Raw genomic sequence first — 14,953 nt, 5'->3', positions numbered from 1 at the left:
AAAATAACTTCTTAGCAAAGAGCAATTTCTCAAGGAAGACTTTTGCTATGACTGTATGGGAGTGTTCTGAGTGGGGATGGGAAAAACTTAAACTAGCTGTTATTGGTTCAGTGGTTTGGAACTCTTTCTTATTGGTCTATTAACTAATTTATCGCCTGGTGATGTCACCAGGCAGGCCAAAACTTCATCCCACCAAAACAAGCTGAAATTTAAACTCTTACATTAAACGGGCTTTATCATAATTTCCAAAGTACTATTCCAACCTCATAGTGTGGATATAGACTGAATATAGCAAACATTAGGAACACCTTCCTAATATTGAGTTGCCCTCAGAACAGCCTCAATTCATCAGGGCATGGACTCTACAATATGTCAAAAGCGTTCCCATGTTAACTCCAAGGCTTCCCACATTTGTGTCATGTTGGCTGGATGTACTTTGGGTGGTGGACCATTCTTGATACACACAGGAAACTGTTGTGTGAAAACCCCAGAAGCGTTGCAGTTCTTGACACAAACTGCTGCACCTGACACTTAAATCTTGCCCATTCACCCTCTGAATGAAACACATACACCATCCAAGTCTCAATTGTCTCAAAGTCTCCCCCCTTCATCTACACTGATTGAAGTGGATTTAACAAGTGACATCAATATGGGTTCATAGCTTTCACCTGGAATCACTGGGTCAGTCTATGTCATGGATAGAGATGTTCTTAATGTTTTGTATAATCAGCGTAAATATAAAACATAAGACACGTTTTTGACTGCACTGGTCCTTTAAACCCACTGTGGATGGCTGTAATCCTGTTTACAAGGCAGACATGCGTGTGGATAAATAGAGAGTCGAGCATTAGGACCCTGTAATAATAGGTGTTGTAAGGAGGATTTCCCTTATCCAGTGCGCTCCTGTGGGAGACAGGCAGGACACATGCATTCCCATTACTATCACCAGAGCACGATCGCAGGAACAATATAGGATGAACTGTCATGTTACTTGCTTAAAGGCGCAGCGGTCTGTGTGAACAGCTTTTTCGACTCACAGGACAGGTAAAAGTAACTATTTATGAGAGGGTATTCTTGAATAAATTAATGGGATTAAGGGTCAAAATAGGCTACTGTGGCAGGAGATTAAACAAATGCAGGGTCTTGACATTAGTGAAAGTAAAGCAGGCAATCGGAGTTTGGATTAGATCGACTCCTGGGATCAGGTAGCGTGCATGTTAGGCTATTAAAGAATATGAGAAGCCAACAACAACAACATCCGAGTATTTGATCCTAATGCAGGATGTGTAGACCGGACAGCTGCGCCAGAGGAACATTATGGCCTGGTTTAAAATAAGAGCGAAAATGATCCCATCTGAAATCAAGTTCAAACAACCGAAAGTTTTCTGGGTTTCGAAAGCGACTGTGTGTTATGTGTCACCTGTTTTTTGAGTCCTCCTGTGGTACTAACAGGTTTGGTCCTTATTATCATGTCAAAAGTAATCCTGAAGAAAAACCACTGGATCACCAAAATTACTGAGTGCGCGATGATTCGGGACGCTCACGGGGAATTGAATGTGGAGCTGCGCGGTGGCGCGGAGAACGGAGAGTTTCCCTACATCGGGGAAGTCAGAGAGGATGTGTTGGTTCATAAAAACGGACAAATGTTAGAGGGGGAGTTACTGCTGGAAGTTGAGGGTCTCTCGGTGTCTGGATTACCCCTCTATGACATCTGGACTCTAATGAAGAGTTGCAAGGGTCCCCTCAGGTTGAAAACTGTCCGACAAGGTAGGTGCTCCAATCTGTTCTAAAGTATGTGCACACAACTTTTGTTGATCAATTATTCAATGAAAAACTGGGAAATGGTGGGATGGTGACCTTGCCCTGAACAACCCCCCCTTCTCTCTCTCTTTCTCTTATATTCACACACACACACACACACACACACACACACACACACACACACACACACACACACACACACACACACACACACACACACACACACACACACACACACACACACACACACACACACACACACACACACACTGTTTAGTCAAAGGAGAGAAAGGGCCCAGAGGAGAATGATTTTGTTACTGACAAGTGACATGAGTGATTGTTATAACCATGGAACAACTGAAACAGTACAGTCAGCCATGTTAAAAGTAGGCCAGCGGAATTGTGACACTTTGGTAATCTTGTTTTCAGCAGCACAGGGTCACTGCTTGACATAAAGCCGCTGTGACAGTTATCCAGCTTTTGTTTGTCAGTTGCTGGCCTGGCAAATAGAGCTAAAATCACCTAGGGTCAGAGATCAGGCCACTCAAACCGGCTGGATAAATTAGTGTAGTACAGTCACTACACACAACCACCCCCCATATTCTCCAAGTTATGCTCTACCCCAACTCCTCCAAGATTAAAAAGTCTGAAATGTTTCAGCTTGCCTTAACCAAAAGGTATATACAATATCTTACATCTCACAGTTTGCTCTTTTATTCTCATACCAATTTAACTGTGTCTCATTTAGTCAGTGGAAGAGAGAGCAGTTTAGTGTAAGAGAATAGCTGTCACACACAGGCCTTCGCTGTGGCTCAGTTGGTAGAGCATGGTGTTTGCAACGCCAGCATGGTGTGTACAACGCCAGGGTTGTGGGTTTGATTCCCATGGGGAATCAAAAAATGCATGAAATGAAATGTATGCATTCACTACTGTAAGTCGCTCTGGATAGGAGCGTCTGCTAAATTACTAAAATGTAAATGTTGTTGTGGTCCCATAACAAAGTGTAGGTAATGCAGACAGATATTGCTCATTGGGAGACACACTACTCGCAGGTGGGCTGACTGACTGGATTATTTCTGGAAACTCTCTGGGACTTAGATGAGTTTGATCCATTGCCCATGGTTTGCTGCACATCTGTCTGAAAGAGAGAGCGAAGATAGGGAGGGAGAGAAGACACAAGAGAGGGAGAGATAGTAAAAGTGATTTGCATTGTTCTCCTTTTTAACATTTCACTTTTCATTGCTTTCCTTCGTGATGTTGTTATCAGTCCCATTCACATCAGGATGTGTTTGGGTATTTTGTTTTTGTTTTGGGAGCACCACACATGGCTCTGGGGAGCACTATGTGGTGCCAACGCCAAAAGTCTAGATTCACAGTCAGTGGAAGTACTGTAGTATACTTATATATGTTTGAGATGTATGTGGTATGTTTTACCACACACAAAACTACCAGCATCATTCTGTCTGTCATCACTTTGGTCATGCTGGTTTACACACGGACACACACACACACACACTGTTGTTGTGTGTGTTGTGTGTGCCTAGGGCTGGGCGGTATACCGTATTTTACTATATACCGGTATTAATGCACGGACCGGTTTGGGTTTTTAGTCTACCTTCTGTAATGGCATTCCAATGTTTGGTTTGTTAAATGTGATACGTAACTAAGGCGCGTGTAATGTCCCTTTTTATAGTTTACTCATTTAGCTACCTGCAATTCGTCTCTCTCCCTGCCACTTCCCACAACCATGTCTGAAGACATTGTGAGATGACGTGGAAACCGGCCACTAGGGGCAACAGTGAACGCTGTTACCTTCTAGTTGGTTTTGGTTTTGCTGGGGGTGTTGTGGACAGGGATGGACGTAAGCATCTGCCTCTGTGCCAAAGGTTGCATGTTTGAATCCAGTGATAGAAAGTTGTTTTTGAGATTTTTGTTTTAAGCCTATCCCAAATCTTGACTTTAAGATTTTGGAGATGATGCCTAAACTTAACCCTAATCAAAAGAGAACCATCGCACTCTCACAGAAGCTTTGCTGTTGAGGAAAACCTGCGAATTCAGACAAACAAAGAGGTGCAATGGGTTCACACTAAAAAATATGTCACAAAGCTTAGTTCATTATTCAATGTTTTAATTGTTTTTACTGCATCAGGGATAGCGTACACAGACGTTTCGGCTTTGCATCCTTCTTCAGTGAGTAGGTACAATTTTCTTTATTTAAAAACAGCATTTGTAAAGAACAACAGATGAGCCGCAGGTGCTTCTAATCAGGGTTCCCACTCATCTGCCAATCAGCGATGTGGCTTTTCTGGTCTACCTTTATACAAATTAGTCACAAAATACAGAATTATAGGGTATGGGAGCGGGCACAAATCAAACGCTCCAGGTGTCCGCTCACCTAAATACATCACATCAATTCATGAGCTAGCCCACCACAAAGGACATCAGGCAACGGCGTTCATAAATATGTGAGGCCAAGTCATGATGATATGCAAAATCTGATATGGACAGTGTTCCTGTATAGCAGTCTAAATGTGGCTTATAGGAAGGAGGTGAAATAGAATTCTTTGTTTAAACGGCGTGGAGATACAGAATTTAATTTATATATCCACATGGCTTCTCTTTGGAGTAATTTGTTGTCATAGTCACCTTCTCTACATGGTGAAAATATAAATAAAAATAATAATTGTTTCGTCTAAATCAGTGGTGTTGATCTCCAAGGCATTCATTGTCGATCACCCAACGATAAAGCCTTGTGTTCCTATTTTTTTTATTTGCTGGTGGTAGGTGCCCTAGTGCCAGAAAGGCAAAGAGTTCCCATTTTGAACCATTTTATGTGTCTAAACTTAGAACTCCGCCAACCCGGCAGGCCCAGAGAGCAAATCAAGTGCACTTATAGGCCTACCGCTGGCCAGTCAAGTAGATCACCGTGTATGCACAGTTTCCTAGTGCCATAGACTGTAGAAAGAAGCCTCAAATGCACAGCAAAGTTGATAATGTAAGATTTCAAAACTTTTAAAAACATGACGAGAGAGACTCAATGAATAGAGAAAAGAGCTGCAGTTTTTATGAGTAAGTTCATGTTAAAGTTATTTAGCACTTTTATAAGCCATAAAAAGCATGTTCTCCCTAGTTCCACTCACGCTACAACCAGAACTGCAGCTGCAATGAATGAGTATAGCTGTCACAACGTCCACAGAAGGTGGCGCCTCTCCCCGGTCGGGCAGTGCTCGGCGGTCGTCGTCGCCGGCCTACTAGCTGCCACCAATCTATGTTTCAGTGTCTGTTAGTTATGTCTGTTTTAGGTTGCACCTGTTTCTTGTTTGTCATTAGTGGGGGGGTATTTAGTTTGTCTGTGTTTAGTTAGGATTCGTGCGAGATTGTTTTATGTTACATGTGGTAGGGGTTAGAATTTATGTACGTAGTTGATTTTTGCTACGTGTTGGATAGGCATTAGGGTTGCCGGGCTGCGCCCCGTTTGACTTTGAGAGTGGAGCTGTTCTCATAGTTTATCTTTTGTGCACCTTGCCTTGTATTTTGGATTTTGCCCCTTGGCAGTATTAAATACGTTTTTGTTCAACGGACCTCAGTCTCCTGCGCCTGACTCATCCCTCCTGTTATTTAACTGCCCGTGACAGAATCCCGCACCCTTGAATGGAGTCAGCAGGAGCCGAAGCACCATCGATGGCGGAGCAAGTCTCCCAACATGCAAGCCTCCTCCACCGGCTGGGCACGGCCATGGACCAGGTGCTGGCCCGTTTGGAGAGCTGGGAGAGAGTCGCTCCCTCACCCCCACCAGCTCCAAGTCATCACCCTGCGCCCCTACCGGCACCCACCGAACCCAGTACGAGTGGGATCAGGATCATGGCTCCTAGGGAGTTCGATGGGGCGGCCGCCGGGTGCAAGGGGTTTTTGCTGCAGTTGGACCTGTACCTGGCGACCGTCTGGCCCTCTCCCTCCGATGAAGAGAGGGTGAGCATCCTCGTCTCTTGCCTCACGGGTAGAGCCCTAGAATGGGCCAACGCCGTCTGGGAGGGCCCAGACTCGGCTAAGGACGACTACCCAGAGTTCACCCGCCGCTTCCGGGCGGTATTCGATCATCCCCCGGAGGGCAAGGCGGGTGAGCGATTATTTCACCTGAGGCAGGAGACGAGGAGCGCTCAGGACTTTGCCCTGGAGTTCCGGACTCTAGCCGCCGGATCGGGGTGGAATGAGCGGGCCCTGATTGACCACTACAGGTGTAGTCTTCATGAGGACGTCTGCCGGGAGCTGGCTTGCTGGGACCATACAACTACCCTGGACCAGCTGATCGATTTGTCCATCAGGCTGGACAACTTGCTGGCTGCCCGGGGACGTTCCAGTCGGGGCCTGTTCGTTCCACCTCCCTGCTAGGAGGACCGGAGGGGGGGGCCTCTCCTGCACCCACTGTGGTCGTAGAGGACACACTGCGGACCGGTGCTGGAGAGGTTCTCCTGGGAATTCAGACGGCAGGCAGAGCACCACATCGATCCCCCAGGTGAGTCAGCACCAGCCACACCCAGAGCCCCCTGTCGACCACATGTACGCCTCTGTTTGTTTTCCTGAGTTTTCCCCTCACTTCCAGTATAAGGCACTAGTCGATTCAGACGCAGCTGGAAGTTTTATGGACCTTCGGGTCGCTGATAAGTTAGGGATTCCCCTGGTTAAACTGGACCAACCCTTCCCCGTGCACGCTCTAGATAGTCGACCACTGGCCAAGTGAGGGAGGTAACAGTGCCATTGGTCATGGTGACGCGGGGGGTCATGAGGAACGTATCAGCCTGTTCCTTATTGATTCCCCGGCATTTCCAGTGGTACTGGGAATTCCCTGGCTAGCCACTCACAACCCAAAGATTCAGTGGAGACAGAGAGAACTTAAGGGGTGGTCGAGGGAGTGCTCAGGCAGGTGTATAGGAGTTTCCATCGGTGCGACCACGGTGGAAAGTCCAGATCCAGTCTCCACCGTGCACATTCCCTCTGAATATGCCGATTTGGCTATCGCCTTCAGTAAAACGAAGGCGACTCAATTACCCCCTCATTGACGAGGGGATTGTGTGATAAACCTCCAGGCTGGCGCGGCCTTTCCTAGGAGTCACGTGTATCCTCTGTCTCAGGAGGAGACAACGGCTATGGAGACATATGTCGCTGAATCCTTGAGACAGGGATACATTCGGCCGTCTAAGTCACCCGTCTCCTCGAGCTTCTTTTTTGTGAAGAAGAAGGAGAAAGGTCTGCGCCCGTGCATTGATTATAGAGGTCTAAATTCCATCACGGTGGGTTTCAGTTACCCGCTACCTCTCATCGCAACGGCAGTGGAGTCTTTTCACGGGGCGCGCTTCGTCACAAAACTAGATCTCAGGAGCGTGTATAACCTGGTGCGTATCCGAGATGGAGACGAGTAAAAAACCGCATTTAGTACCACATCTGGCCATTATGAGTACCTCGTCATGCCATACGGGTTAAAGAATGCTCCCGCTGTCTTCCAATCCTTTGTAGACGAGGTTCTCAGAGACCTGCTCGGTCAGGGTGTGGTGGTCTACATCGATGACATTCTGATCTACTCCGCCACACGCGCCGAGCATGTGTCTCTGGTGCGTAAAGTGCTTGGGCGGCTGCTGGAGCATGACCTGTACGTCAAGGCTGAGAAATGTGAGTTTTCCAAACGAGCCGTCTCTTTTCTGGGATATCACATTTCCACCAACGGGGTGGTGATGGAATGTGATTGCGTTACAGCCGTGCGTAATTGGCCAACTCCAAGAACGGTGAAGGAGGTGCAGCGGTTCTTGGGATTTGCTAATTACTACCGGAGATTTATCCGGGGCTTTGGTCAGGTGCTCCTGGGGCTTTCTTGGAGCTCCCATTACCTCACTGATGAAGGGGGGGTCGGTGCGGCTGCGGTGGTCGGCCGAGGCGGACAGAGCCTTTAGTCATCTGAAGGCTCTGTTTACCGACGCCCCGGTGCTGGCGCATCCGGACCCCTCTTTGCCATTCATAGTGTAGGTGGACGCGTCCGAGGCTGGAGCAGGAGCGGTGCTGTCGCAGCGCTCGGGCGCGCCGCCGAAGCTTCGCCCATGTACTTTTTTTTCTAAGAAGCTGAGTCCGGCGGAGCGCAACTATGATGTGGGGGACCGGGAGCTGTTAGCCGTGGTCAAGGCCCTGAAATTGTGGAGACATTGGCTTGAGGGGGCACGACACCCTTTCCTCATTTGGACCGATCACCGTAACCTGGAGTACATCCGGGCAGCGAGGAGACTTAATCCTCGGCAGGCCAGGTGGGCCATGTTCTTTACAAGGTTTCAATTCACCTTATCGTACATTCCAGGTTCCCGGAACCTGAAGGCTGATGCACTGTCGCGTCTCCATGACACCGAGGAGTGGACCATTGATCCTACTCCCATTCTCCCTGCTTCCTGTCTGGTGGCACCAGTGGTTTGGGAGGTGGATGCGGACATCGAGCGGGCGGGGCAGTCAGAACCCACTCCACCTCAGTGTCCCGCGAGACGGAAGTATGTCCCGCTCGAGGTTCACGATCGTCTGATCCGGTGATCGCACACTCTACCCTCCTCGGGTCATCCTGGGGTGGAACGGACAGTGCGGGGCCTGAAGGGGAAGTACTGGTGGCCCACTCTGGTTAAGGATGTCAGGCACTATGTCTCTTCCTGTTCGGTGTGCGCCCAGTGTAAGGCTCCTAGGCACCTGGCGCGAGGGTAACTACAGCCCCTCCCCGTTCCACAGCGACCGTGGTCTCAACTGTCGGTGGATTTCCTTACGGATCTCCCGCCTCCTCAGGGGAACACCACGATCCTAGTCATTGTGGATAGGTTCTCTAAGTCCTGTCGTCTGATCCCTTTGCCCGGTCTTCCTACGGCCCTACAGACTGCGGAGGCCCTGTTTACGCATGTCTTCCGGCACTACGGGGTGCCCGAGGACATCGTCTCTGTACGGAGTCCCCAGTTCACATCTAGGGTGTGGAAGGCGTTTATGGAGAGGCTGGGGGTCTCGGTCAGTTTGACTTCGGGTTTCCACCCCGAGAGTAATGGGCAGGTGGAACGCATCAATCAGGATGTGGGCAGGTTCCTGCAGTACTATTGCCAGGACCGGCCGGGGGAGTGGGCGAGGTTCGTGCCATGGGCCGAGATGGCGCAGAGAGTTCTGCGCAGAACTCTCTGCGCCACTCCTCTACTAACCTGTCGCCCTTCCAGGTGGTGTTAGGGTACCATCCGGTCCTGGTGCCATGGCATCAGAGCCAGACGGAGGCTCCTGCGGTGGAGGAATGGGTCCAGCGCTCGAGGGAGACCTGGAGTGCCATCCAGGAGTGCCTGAAACGAGCTATAGGACGGCACAAGGAGAGCGCTGACCGCCGCTACAGTGAGGCCCCCGTATTCAAACCAGGGGATAGAGTCTGGCTCTCGACCCAGAACCTGTCCCTCCGCCTGCCCTGCCGGAAGCTGGGTCCGCGATTTGTGGGGACATTCAAAGTCCTGAGGAGAATAAACGAGGTGTGTTATAGGTTACAACTTCCTTCATATTACCGTATTAACCCCTCGTTTCATGTGTCTCTCCTCAGGCCGGTGGTAGCTGGTCCGCTGCAGGACGTTGAGGTACAGGAGGTCCCTCCGCCTCCCCTGGACATCGGGGGGGCCCCGGCGTACACAGTCCGGTCCATCTTGGACTCCCGACGTGGGGTAGGGTGCCTGCAGTACCTCGTGGACTGGGAGGGGTACGGTCTGGAGGAGAGGTGCTGGGTCCCGGTGAGGAACATTCTGGATCCAGCCATGTTGCGGAGATTCCACAGCGTCCGCCCGGATCGCCCAGCGCCTCGCCCTCCGGGTCGTCCCCGGTCGGGCAGTGCTCGGCGGTCGTCGTCACCGGCCTACTAGCTGCCACCGATCTATGTTTCAGTGTCTGTTAGTTATGTCTGTTTTAGGTTGCACCTGTTTCTTGTTTGTCATTAGTGGGGGGATATTTAGTTTGTCTGTGTTTAGTTAGGATTCGTGCGGGATTGTTTTATGTTACGTGTGGTAGGGGTTAGAATGTATGTACGTAGTTGATTTTTGCTGGATAGGCATTAGGGTTGCCGGGCTGCGCCCCGTTTGACTTTGAGAGTGGAGCTGTTCTCATAGTTTATCTTTTGTGCACCCTGCCTTGTATTTTGGATTTTGCCCCTTGGCAGTATTAAATACGTTTTTGTTCAACGGACCTCAGTCTTCTGCGCCTGACTCATCCCTCCTGTTATTTAACTGCCTGTGACAATGGTGTTTCTATAAACTTGCATTGTTATTATTATCGGCTTGTGTCTTTTTTAATATCAAGGAATATCTCACTTTCTCTGGTCATAGGGATAACAACATTAATTGGTGCATGAGGCAGAAGAACTGCAGTGCAGTTGGGTGGAATATAATTTCAAAATGGTCTGAGAAGAACAACATTGGCAGGGAGTTTCAAGCATAGCATAGTGGTAATTTATTGTGCCTATAGCTTACTGCACAAACCTCATTGCTACAGAGGCTTATGTTTTTTAAGTCATGTTTAAAAGATCTGAGTGGTAGATATCGGCTTGCATTTTGACTTAGACCACTGGTCTAAATTAGAGTAATAGGCTGAGCATATGTTAGCAGGAGAGTTAGCTTGCGACATGAGAAAACATGTAATGTAAAATCGTATATGGTCCGCTGGGAAACACTAACCAAAATGTTGGTTCCTACCTGTCACAGGCTTCTGAGTTGCACAGTGGTATACGGCACTGCATCTCAGTGCTAGAGGTATCACTACCGACACCCTGGTTTGAATCCAGGCTCTCACAACCAGCTGTGATTGGGAGTCCCACAAGGCAGCACACAATTGGCCCAGCTGTGTCTGGATTTGGCCTGTGTAGGTTTAACTTCTTATGGATCACCCCCATCGACAACATCCAGTGAAATTGCAGAGCGCCAAATTCAAATTAAATTACTATACATATTTAAATTTCATGAAATCACAAGTGCAATACATCAAAATAAAGCTTAACTTGTTGTTAATCCACTCGCCGTGTCAGATTTAAAAAAGGCTTTACAGCGAAAGCAAACCATGCGATTATCTGAGGACAGCGCTCAGCACACAAAACATTACAAACAGTTAGCAGCCAAGTAGATTAGTCACGAAAGTCAGAAAAAGCTATAAAATTAATCACTTACCTTTGATGATCTTCATATGGTTACACTCACAAGACTCCCGGTTACACAATAAATGTTTGTTTTGTTCGATAAAGTCCCTCTTTATATCCAAAAACCTCCATTTTGTTGGCGCGTTTTGTTCAGTAATCCAAAGGCTCAAATTCGGTCACAGGAGGCAGACGAAAATTCCAAACAGTATCTGTAAAGTTCGTAGAAACATGTCAAACGATGTTTATAATCAATCCTCAGGTTGTTTTTAGCCTAAATAATCAATAATATTTCAACCGGACAAAAGCGTCATCAATATAAAAGAAAAACAACGAAAAGTGCGCTCTCGGGATTGCGCACCAAACAGGTTGGGGATTTTCCACTGGCCTCTCATTGAAACTGCTCATTCTCCCTAATTTTTTAGAATAAAGGCCTGAAACAATGTCTAAAGACTGTTCACAGCTAGTGAAAGCCATAGGAAACGGAATATGGGTCCTATCCCTTTAATAAATGGTGGATAGGCTTTCAATGGAAAAACACCCATTTCAAAATAATAGCACTTCCTGGATGGATTTTCCTCAGGTTTTCGCCTGCCATTTTAGTTCTGTTATACTCACAGACATTATTTTAACAGTTTTAGAAACTTTAGAGTGTTTTCTATCCAAATATATGCATATCCTAGCTTCTGGGCCTGAGTAGCAGGCAGCTTACTTTGGGCACGCTTTTCATCCAAAATTACAAATGCTGCCCCCTATCCCCAAAAAGTTAATATTACAATATGTGTTTTAATATCACCAATTATATGTAGGCTATTGAGCTTGTGTAATGCTTTAAGCACACTATTAAAGCCAAAGATCAAAATAGCCTCACCAAAAGAAAAAAAGCTGTTCCCAAACCTCCAGCTCCCACTGCTGCTGGCCTTCTCAGATTTTGCCGCTACTCTCCCGAAGTTGCCAATGTCATGACTTGCCCTCCTGGATGGAGATCAAAGGTGACGGCTAACCAAAGGTTTCAAGACCCCCCTCTCCTGGGGGAGTTGGCAAGTTATATGACGGTCGTAAATACCTTGCAAGAACTTTCTCTCCCTGGCCATGCAGTATTGAGGGGAAAGAACCCTTTTGTTAAAATAAGATTTTTCTCGCCAAAACTACAACATCCAATAGTGGATGATGAAACAATATTTCTAACACAAAGAATGTGGGAAATGGTCTGGAGGGACTTAACCTGTTGAGGACAGACGTTCCGCTAGCGGACCCCATTCCGCCTGCGGAACCCCTAGCCAACAGCCAATTGCATCGCACGGCGCGAAATACAAAACCAACTTAAATACCACAATTACATTTTCTCAAACAATCAAATATTTTACACCATTTTAAAGATAAGACTCTGGTTAACCAGTTTGGGATAGGGGGCAGTATTTTCATGGCCAGATAAAAAACGTACCTGATTTAATCTGGTTATTACTCCTGCCCAGAAACTAGAATATGCATATAATTAGTAGATTTGGATAGAAAACACCTTCAATTAGAGGCAACGAGGAACAGCTGCCTCCAATTGAAGGTCAAAACAATAAACTAGACATAGAAATAGAAAAAATAGAAAATAGAACATAGAAATACAAAACATAGAACACTACCCAAAAACCCAAAAACCCAGACAACACAAAACAAACACACCCCTGCCACGTCCTGACCAAACTACAATAACAAATAACCCCTTATACTGGTCAGGACGTGACAATGTGATGTGCTCCTATGAACTTCACATGTTAGTGCTCATGCGGCGTTTTACATTGAAATGCCCTGCTGTAACCTAATTTAAACTAGAGAAAAAAAACTGTGACACACTCTAATCTTTATTGCAGTGTCATTCATTTCACATGACAGTTTTGGTTATAATGCCTTCATATAACTTAAACTGTGGCCCTAGAAACTCACTGGTGTTTATGGAATTTCACAATATTCCTATTCATACCCTCATGCACATGACAGTGATTCACTGTGTTGTTCTGTCATCTCACACTGAACAGTGGATATGAGGACTTTGACCTGCCTATATGGTCTTATCTACTGTCTGTCAGTCATAGTCAACTCCCAGGTGAGAGGCTTTCATCATTGTTGTCTTGTGCCTTGTCTCACTATTTCACTCACTAACAGCAAGCACTTGACAATAGTAGCCTAACAAAATGCTTTACATAGCAAAACCAGGCTTTATGACTGTTTGTGTCAAGTTGCTATATAGCTTATGCAGGATCGAAATACTCAACTTGTTTGTAGTAATGTTACCTGTTACTAAGGACAGTCAATTGATCCTGACTCCTAGCAAAGATCTTGATAATGGCGGGATAATTACATTTTCAGCTTGCAGGAATTGTGTACAAATCCTTGCGGTGGATGAATGGCACGACAATGGGCATCAGGATCCCGTCACAGTATCTCAGTGCATTCAAATTGCCATAGATAAAATGCAATCCCACCGCCACCATGGGGCACTCTGTTCACAACGTTGACATCAGCAAACCGCTCGCCCACACAACGCCATACACGTGGTATGCGGTTGTGATGCCGGTTGGACATACTGTCAAATTCTCTAAAACTACATTGGTAGCTTATGGTAGTGACATATGCATTCAGCTATCTGGCAACAGCTCTGGTGCCAATTGCACGCTCCCTGAAAATGTCAGAAATCTGTGGCATTGTGTTGTGTGACAAAATGGTACATTTTAGAGAGGTCTGTTATTGTCCCCAGCATAAGGTGCACCTGTGTAATTATCATGCTGTTTTTTTCAGTTTCTTGAAGTGCCACACCTGTCAGGTGTAGGGTTATCTTGGCAAATAAGAAATGCTCACTAACAGGGAAATGCTCACTAACACATAATTTGAGAGAAATAAGAATTTTGTGCATACGGAACATTTTTGGGATCTTTTATTTCAGCTCATGAAACATGGGACCAACACTTTACATGTTGCGTATAGATTTTTTTTCAGTGTAGTATGGGTTGCACCTCCGTCACATTGTCATTGTTATCAACGTTCCACAGACGCTGCAGCCACATTGATGTCCAAAGTAGAACAGGTTGCTAATAACTGAATGGGAGCTAATGACGGTTTCGCCCAGTGATATAGTCGAGTCACTAAACCTTGAGTCCTAATCAAGTCCCAATACTCTGAGCTCAAGTCCAAGTCTGAGTCGCCAATGGTCAGGTCACAAGTCTAGTCACACGTCCCTATGGCTGAAATCCAAGTCCCCGTGCTCGAGTCCTGGTCCAAGTGCTCAAGTCTGAGTCACTGGGTCCACATTAACTCAAAATGAAGTTATTTGCCCAGTCGTTGGGTAGTGGCAAGAGGGATTTAGTCTTTAAATTGTTTGCTATCCATTTTCTTTTCTCTTTGTGCCATCAAATGTTTGCATATAGGCTACTGGTAATGTTACCAGGGCCACGTTCAGTTGCAAATAGAAAATAAATGAATAAAGCCAATGTTATTCCTTATTCAACGTGTCAGAGGCAAGTTTGTTCTACATAGCACTTATCTGAACGTTCCAAACCATTGTGTCCTGCTGAACGCACCCCAGGTTGTTAGGTATAGCTAGCTAATGAGGTAACATGACTGAAGAAGGTGTAGCCTAAACAAATGGTTAACGGTACGGTCTGCAAGTATCCTATTTTTAGAACACCTGGTATGTGCTTTATGAATGTAAAATGTGGCCCGGCAATGCAGGATAGAGAGAAAAAAATGTTGTGCCGGTATTATGGGTCATATCTATTGAACAGTAATGGCTAGAATCAAGCCGTTTTCTCTGAGGAAAAGAGGGAGACTTGTCTAGTACGTTGGCTACAGAACCTGGCTATGAATGCAATAGGGAATGTACGAGACTACAAATTCAAAAACCTTTCTTTACTCAAGGGAGAGAAAAACATCTAAACTGTTGTTTTACTATTAAAGTTAATGCTGCTATTGTTTTTAATTTTATAAAGAAGCTTGTGTTTCTTAACCAGGCAAAGGGTATCAAACTAGAAGGCTGGGGGTGAATAGTTA

General features: G+C 46.4%; 1 protein-coding gene across 9 annotated transcripts in view; it reads left to right on the top strand.

Annotated features, from left to right (window-relative positions):
• Nucleotides 1-932: 932 nt before the first annotated feature.
• Nucleotides 933-14,953, top strand: part of LOC106571865 (membrane-associated guanylate kinase, WW and PDZ domain-containing protein 1) — a 233,759-nt gene continuing 219,738 nt past the window's right edge. For 7 of the 9 annotated variants that reach the window (XM_082961974.1, XM_082961973.1, XM_082961969.1 and 4 more), the window contains exon 1: nt 934-1,767. In XM_082961974.1, coding sequence (XP_082818100.1) covers nt 1,470-1,767 — 298 coding nt within the window. In that variant the 5' untranslated portion in view covers nt 934-1,469. Of the gene's footprint in view, nt 1,768-14,953 lie in introns of all 9 variants that reach the window. The other 2 variants (XM_082961978.1, XM_082961977.1) reach the window with 1 other exon arrangement.

This window comes from Salmo salar, chromosome 15 (assembly GCF_965601325.2).
Source record: "Salmo salar chromosome 15, fSalSal1, whole genome shotgun sequence".
Classification (NCBI taxonomy): Eukaryota; Metazoa; Chordata; class Actinopteri; order Salmoniformes; family Salmonidae; genus Salmo; species Salmo salar.
Note: the sequence above shows the minus strand (reverse complement) of the source record. Positions and strands in the feature narration are given on the sequence as shown.